Genomic DNA, 8,039 nt, shown 5'->3' with positions numbered 1-8,039 from the left:
TTGCGATTTGTGAGTGCTGGGGTCTGGGGATTTTTTTGTGGATTTTAGTCAAAGCAAAACACAGACTGTAGATGGAGAAACTGCTGGTCCCATGGTCAGAGGCAGAAGTAAGATACAACTCAAGCAGAAAGTGAAAGCAGCAATAAAAACACAATAAAAATATCTCAACAATTGAGGAGTTAAGGGTGTTTCCAGACTGGTTGGGGTCAGAGAGCTGAGAAAACAGCTTTATCCTTTTTACAGCACTGGGAAAGAGGTGTTGGACATGTGGGATATTATATATAAAATTTTAAATGAAAAAACTTGAAGTGCTTTGCATGTTGACTTTGCCAATATTATTTCATGGTTCAATAAAACGTCCCTCTGAAAAAAGTTCATGTTTTACCCTGTATATGTCATGCTCTCAATGTCTATTTCTTCCAGTCAATATGATGATAAAAGGCGTGTGTTTTTGTGTGTTTATCTGGCAGGAAAAGCTGAATGAGCATCGTGAGCATGCAAAGCAGGTTGCTACATTCAACCTGAAAATGTCAAAGAAGAAAGAGAAAACTTACTGTCCTCTCTTGCCTGTGAGTACAACCTGGACGTTAAAACGTTTCAGGATTTCAGTCCTGGTAACTTAGCTAACACTCCTTGAGCAGCTAGTTTGTAAGAAGTACATCAGAGGAGGGTCTGTTTACAGTGCAGCCAAACAAACTCATGTTGTTTTACTGAATCTAAGTACATTGAATGGCTATTGCAGAAAAAATGCCGAGCATAAATACCAATCTTGTACATTATTACTTTAAACATGAAATAAGATGTATTAACTCTTGTCACTCACTGCATCTTTTTAAGGTAACTCAAGCTATTAAAATTCAAAGTCTTCTCTGGGCTACTTGTGTTTAGACCTCATTTGTCTTCCCGGCTCGGCCCTTCACTCCTGCCAGGAGGATCCAGCAGCATCGCTACATGAACGAGCTTCAGAGCCAGATAGAGACACGGCGGCAACATGATGTTCAAGACCAGCAGAACCGTCTCCTCATGGAGCGTCTAGACCAGATCCAGCTGGTCCAGGAGTGAGTCCTTAACAGCGGTACTGCTCTGGCATTTCATATAGTCATCTGTTGTGATAAATAGTGTGTCATCTGGTGTGTATGTGTGTGTGTTTTAGGATAGCTTTGCAAAAGGCTCAGCAGCTCCAGCAGAAACACAAGAGAACAATGCATTACAAGAGGGCTCTGGACACTCAGGCAAGAAAATGTCTTCACAAAGTTGACTTTCAGACTTTTGCAAAATATGTTGTGAGTATTTTTTGTAGTCTTGGTATTGTAGCACAGTTACAAACATAGCAGCACAAGCAATCTAGGAAACAAACAATGATTTGAGTTCATGAAGTTAACATTAGGTGATACATGTTCTTGCATTTCAACATGTTTTACAAACACTTGCAGCAAGAGAGAATACTTGGTCATTGGTTTTTATTATGTTAGTTTTGGTTAACATAATAGCTCTGGTGTTAATAGGCTTTAAAAATATATATTTTAGGTGAATTGAGATCTTTTACAGAAATAATTGTGTCCCTTCTGTATTCCTCTCTTATTACGAAAGCATCTCAGGTTCAGATAAGATTATGGATGTCTAACTGTGCTGTTGTGTTGTTCAGCTTGAGGAAGGTTGTAGGTCAAAGGAAGGCAGCAGAGTACAGCTGCCGCCCATCCTGCCAGTTAAGGGAACCAGTGCCAGCAGGCTGCCCAGACCAAACACTTAAAGCATTAAAAAACATGTTAAATTGGATCTGGTTACTTGGTTTATTGCACCATAAGAAGATGTCTGAGTCACATCATGTCATTAAACTTCCATTTAAATAAACCATTTAATTACTGGATTTATATAGTAAGTGTAGCTTACCTGATTTTTTTTTTCCCCGACTCAAAAAACACGTTTTCTAAACAAAATCATTCCAGTTTCTTCGTTAATAAAGAAGCATAGATTTACACAACAAAGTCTGTTTACAGGTCTTCGGGAACTGACTTGTGATGTCACATGACTCAGCATTGGTTGTAGCTGAAGACTTTAACGTTAGAAAATAGAAATCTGGGGGTGTGGTGTTCTGTCTGTAGCCCGCTCCTCATCTCTTAGGCAGCTTAAGGCTACATTAGCAGCTACTAGCATAACACACCGAATCTGGGACTGAACTGTCAGAAGTTGAGTTGTATTGAGGGTAGAGAGGTAGGAAGAATAATGCATGGCATATTAAACAATAGTTCTGGTTCTGCTGCATTGAGTTTGACATATAAAAAAAATGATAACCAATATTTTTTTGGGATAACAACAAAGGGCACCAGCAAAATAAAATTCACTGGGCTTTGTTTTGACCTTGTGGGCCACCACAGCACATCTGGCCCAGAGGCTGTATCATGCCATGGTCTGCTCTATGGTAACCTTAAAACTGAAATGAGTCTGTTCTGTCCTTTAGGTGGGAGATAAGAAGTGCACAGACCCTCCAGAGTGCCAGCATGACAACTCCGGGTTTAACCGCTGTGAGACAGCAGCCAATAACACAGAGAGCCGAGAGAGGGCACAGAAGGTCACCTCTGGTTCTTATTGCTGCCATAAACCTCATTTTTCCACATGTGGCCTCTTGCAGATGTCAGAAATAAGAAGTCATAGTTGTTTAATTATCTCTGCATAGTTTTTTTTGCAATGACAGTGACAGAAGAGGTATTCAGATCCTAAAGTAAAAGTAGCAATACTACAGTGTAGAATGAATGTGCTATTATTATAAATGATATTATTGGATTATTCATTCATTCAATCATTGATCCATTAACATGTAATCAGCAGTTTATTGTTGCAGTTGGTTGAGATGTAGATAATTAAACTTCTTTAAATAGGGTAGGGTGCTTAAACTTTAAAAATGCATCACATTTTGTTGATCAAATGTTTTATATGTAAAATGTTTACCAGCAAAAGTATTACAAATTATAGATGTTAGATAAATGTGGTGGAATAAAAACTACAATATTGCCTTCTAAAATGTTGTGACGTTAATGTATAAAGTAGAATAGAATGTAAATACTTTGTAAAATACAAGTTTCTCAAAATCATACCTACAGTATTTGAGTAAATGTACTTCTTTTCTACCACAGTTTTTTGGTTGACAGGCCAACACATATTCTCAGGCCTGTTACTGTAAGTCTTGTTGTTTTTTAAATTTGTCTACTATTTTATCAAAGTTGATGTGATTTTATTTTACATACTGGCAGCTCTTCCGGGTAAATTTCAGTGCTGCCACTCAGAGGAAGAAAGAAGAACTGCACAACCGCCGAGAACAGCTGGAGAAAGAGAGAGAAGTTCTCAAATACAACAAAATGGAGTGAGTAAAGGAAGGGGGGGGGGGGGTTGAACAAAATGGATAACAATCAAGAATTAGAGAAAAAGCAGCAACCTTAGTCCAAAAATGTTTTCTTTCTGTGGAAACTAGTTTGTCTTTCTGTGGTATGTTTTCTGTCCAGGTTAATATTGGACCGCATTAGTCGCTTTGAGAAGAAGCAGGACATCAGTAAGTCACTGGAGGACGAGTGGAGTCGTAGTGTGAAGCTCAAACACCAGCGAGAGGACGAGGAGAGGCACTTCCTGAGGTGTGTAGATGTAGGACTACCTTGTGACTGCATAAACATTCACCCATGCACTTACATCTATTTAAATAATCATACGTGGGTTAACCTTTCATACAATGTGGTACTTAGTCTGACTCAGGCGTGGGCCGGTATAACATTCTGACGGTATGATAACCTTCAGGATAAATATCACGGTTTCATGGTATTGCAATGACAGCTTTACAATGTGTTATTTTTAAATTTCCTAAATGTCTGGGTAAAAAACATCAACTTTTTTTCAATTGAACACAATATATTTTATTTTTAATCCCACTGCACACTGGCAGGGAGAAGGATTTCTTAACTGCACTTTCTGTCCTTGACGACTCAGCTTATACCGCAGGAACAGTATGACAGGCAATTTTTAGTGGTTTTGAAACCGTAACTTTTTCAAATCGCGGTATACCTTGAAACCGGTAACCGGCCCATGCCTAGTCTGGCTGGCATTACAGTTCTTGCACCCTGGGACAATGTTCCTTATTTTAGTTCCTGGGCCATTTTGACATCTTAATACAAGAATTTAAAGTGGCTTGATTAAAGGTAAACCATATCCAACTTTGAAAGGCTGTAACACTGTCCACATTGCTCTAATTGTGAATAAATGCTCTCCTGAGTTTGGCTACAACATTCATCTGATTGCGATGTACTAGACCTTGATACTGACCGACCTAAAAGATACACCTTGGCCTACATCATTCATGCTATACAACATGTTTTTCTGGTCATTCAACCGTTCTTCTTTTGCTTTTTGCTTTCTGTCTGTGGTTCAGGTCTGCTGGTCAACTCCTGGTTGATAAGCTTGAGCAGTACAGGCGCTGCTGCCAGTGTAAGAGGAGGACCACCAACTGTGGAGAGACCAACATCTGGAAAGACTCCTATTATCTTTCTGGCTCACAGTTCATGATCTGATGAACAGTGTAGCTTAGAGCAGGACTTCATCAATACCTAAACAAGACCTCAACCTTTGTAACTCATCGTGTGACGGTCACTAAAGATACTTGGATGTTTTGGTGTGCAGCATGCACTATCCTCCGTTTTAATGTGAGATTTCTTATTGCTCCTTTCCTAAAATAGTCTTTGGAGTTCATGTTTGTTGTACTTTGTATTTTTCCTAGAATATGGTTGTTTTTGGTATTTATATATCCTAAGTTTGCATGTTACAATAATACTCACCCATACAAAAGGTTTGTAATATTCACAGACAGGCTTTTACAACTCTGGAAAGTTATCACAGTGGCAGCTATTTTATTCTTTGTTGTTTAATAGTGTTAATAATTATCTGATGTCAGCTTATTTTCAATCCATTCAGAAACCACCTAATATGGCAATGGCCTACTTCACCATAGCAACCACCTAGTAACACCATAGCAACCAGCAAAAACACCTTATCAACCATCTTAAAGTCCCACAGTAACCTTTGGAACACCCTACCAATCATCTTAAACATCTCAGCAGCCACGTATTAATACGATAGCAACCACACCAAACACCATAGCAACCACCTAGAAGCAATCTAGTGACACTCACAGAAACTTACAGTACCCAACACTTTAGAATAAACAGCAGCACCCTAACAGCTAATCAGCAATGAAATAGCAATGCCCTGTCTGTTATTCACCCAGTGTACACTATGTATGCTAAATAGATTGTAAAGTCCTTTGAGATGAATTTGTGATTTTGTGTTATAGAAATAAAACTGACTTGACCCCCTTGATCAAATCTCTCATTCAGTTTGGTTAAGAGGCCCAGTGTACTAATGTAAGACTTTGTATTATTGGAGACAACAGCTAGTCACTAAGTAGCTACAGTAGTTACTGTAGCATGCAGGTAGAAGTTAATGTTAAACTTTGTAAACATGGCTTACACTCAGTTACAATAAGAATCATCCTCTCTAGTAAGTGCCGTCTACATAGACTATAATGCAGGTGAGGCCATATTATCATGTCAAGTTTGACTGTTAAAAAGAAAAAATGTTTCTGCCTAGGCAAAGTAAAAAAACAAACATGGTTATTAACATACAAAATGTTTTTTTTTTGCTTCTGTAAGGCTTACACTGTGAAAACCCAGGGTGTTCATCAGTGCAGCACATTGGCAAAGTAAGTAAAGAGACTGTCTGTGGTGTCTTTGAGAAGTACAGTACAAAGAGATGAGAAGCAACAGGGCCCCAACAGGTAAATCATTGTTTTTCTTCATAAGCCATCATTGGTTGAAAACAAATTGGAGGAAACATAAGTAAGGGGGAAACAAACAAGTTGAAGATGAAAGAAGGTATGCAGCCTCGATATGGGAGGACTGGTTCATGCAGTGAAGAGTTTCTATAGATGATACATGTGTTCCAGGATCATAACAATATTATTCTGGCTTTGGTCCCAGTTCTCTCTGAAGCCAGAATTCCCTTAATGAGCTCATGGAGGAATTTTACCAAAACAGATGCACAATTGACTGCCCAACACACTGGCTGATTCATTTACTAACTGACAGATAGATTATGTGTATGGACAAATATGTGGGGGGGTATATAGAATAGACTGTATATGTAGTGGTACAGAAACCTCATGGATGTTGTATCTCAGGAAAGAGGTATGTGATCCAGAACAGACCTTCCAATAAAACAGTTGCTTTATAATAAATTACTGCTGCAGACCTGCAGGTCACAGGAGTATTTTTGAAAACTTTTTCAACATATTTCTCTAAGCTTGTAAAAAATTACTTGTTGAGATATGCATGGGGTAATCTATACAAGAGTCAGAGATACAGTCATAGATGTGCCAAACTGCATATTTAAACCAAATTCAGTGCATGAGACATTCCTAGAAAATGTCAAATACTCACTTAACTTTTCTCCTCTGTTTTAATTGTTTGCATGTGTCTGTGTATGACCCACCCATCTCCTGTAAAGTTGTGTGGTGTGTGTTATTAGGGTTTTGATAAGCCCTTGTCGACTTACCCTTAAGCGATGTTCCATTACTCTGTAAACACATTTTTTTTGAGAGGGATTGACCCTTGAAGAACTGAGGGAGTGAAAATGTTAGCATGCTGACGTTAGGGCTTGTGCTTAAGGGCATTTTTTATTTCAACTTTCCCAATACAAAAAACAACTATTAGTTGAAATGTAACAAAAGCTCTTAATGCTCTTTTACTAATCATATTTCGAGCATGGATTACTTGCTCTCTGGGTGGTTTGTGTGTTGAAAAAAATACTAAGGATTTAGGACTTGGAATCAACATCTGGTGACTACATTTGTTATGGATTCATCGTTGTCTTTGATTAGGCTCACTGAGGTGATGTCGTCCAAGCTGGGTCATTGGAGAGGATTGAGGGGTTATTAGAGGGGTGGAGGGCACTGTCTCATGGGGCATTTATGCTCCCCTAGAGGAGCAGACAGGAGACCAACAGCAACATACTGTATGCTGTTTGTCATGCACTTGTTGACTGATAGCCAATGGAGGGAGTTATATGAGGCAGAGCAAATTTGCACAACAGCACAAAAGTGTCCTCATATACTGTAGTTGACTCAAATGTGAACCAGTTTTCTCGGGAGGAAATCTGTGAAATGTGTGGAATTAAGGACACTTGTGAAACACCCTCTATTTCCTCTCTCTTCTCTCTCCTTTTCTCTTTTGTGTGTGCATGTTTCCGTGTTTCCCAGGGCTAGTAGATCTAATGGATATTCTGGCAGGCAGATTGTGGTTGGCTTTTTGACAGTTAGTGTCCGAGCTTCATTTCAGATCCAGATGTTCCTACCCTGCCCACACGCCATCCCACAATGACCAGAGCACAATCCCCATGAACCAACACATCGTGAGAGCAGGCGGGCTGCGTCTTTGAATCACAGCCAACACATGATCAGTTGTTTACACTCTGAGAGTAACTAATGGAGAATGATACTGTGTGTATGTCCACTGTAAGAAAACCTGGTATGTATAAAATATAAGACTTCAATGAAATGAGCAGGAGATATGTATAGTCATGTAGTTTAGACACTTCAACCCTTAATACTGTGTCATGATCTGTGTCAAAATTAAGATACTTTAAAGCTGAACTAATCAACATTTTTACCATTGGATCCAATGACTATACGTAAGTGGCAAACCCACAGAGAATCACACTGCAGTTCCCTCAGCTCTACATTTTAACATGTTTCAGCTCACTGTTTTGGTTTTATGGCCCATAACTTTATACTGTTTTGGTTCACTCTCACTGCTCTCATCAAGCTGGCCAGCACCAAACAGCGAAGTTAGCGACTGGTGAACATAGTGGAGAAAACAGCAAACGCAAAGATGCAGATATATAAAGCTATAGATTTCTCCACATGTTGAAGGGCTCAAGAACATCATATGCTTAAACTGTGTTTGTCTGCTGTAACGTAAGCCGCAATCGTTAGCATATCTGGCTAT

General features: G+C 39.1%; 1 protein-coding gene across 1 annotated transcript in view; it reads left to right on the top strand.

Annotated features, from left to right (window-relative positions):
* LOC116054739 (coiled-coil domain-containing protein 81) overlaps nucleotides 1–5,355 on the top strand; it is a 10,963-nt gene extending 5,608 nt beyond the window's left edge. Inside the window, exons 10-16 of the mRNA XM_031306438.2 lie at nucleotides 471–569; nucleotides 889–1,058; nucleotides 1,154–1,232; nucleotides 2,459–2,569; nucleotides 3,249–3,358; nucleotides 3,498–3,623; nucleotides 4,412–5,355. Of these exons, the coding sequence (XP_031162298.1) occupies nucleotides 471–569; nucleotides 889–1,058; nucleotides 1,154–1,232; nucleotides 2,459–2,569; nucleotides 3,249–3,358; nucleotides 3,498–3,623; nucleotides 4,412–4,550 (834 nt within the window). The 3' untranslated portion in view covers nucleotides 4,551–5,355. The remainder of the gene's footprint in view (nucleotides 1–470; nucleotides 570–888; nucleotides 1,059–1,153; nucleotides 1,233–2,458; nucleotides 2,570–3,248; nucleotides 3,359–3,497; nucleotides 3,624–4,411) is intronic.
* The last annotated feature ends 2,684 nt before the right edge of the window (nucleotides 5,356–8,039 follow it).

Source organism: Sander lucioperca, chromosome 3, assembly GCF_008315115.2.
Source record: "Sander lucioperca isolate FBNREF2018 chromosome 3, SLUC_FBN_1.2, whole genome shotgun sequence".
Taxonomy (NCBI): domain Eukaryota; kingdom Metazoa; phylum Chordata; class Actinopteri; order Perciformes; family Percidae; genus Sander; species Sander lucioperca.
This window is presented reverse-complemented; position numbering and strand designations above follow the sequence as displayed.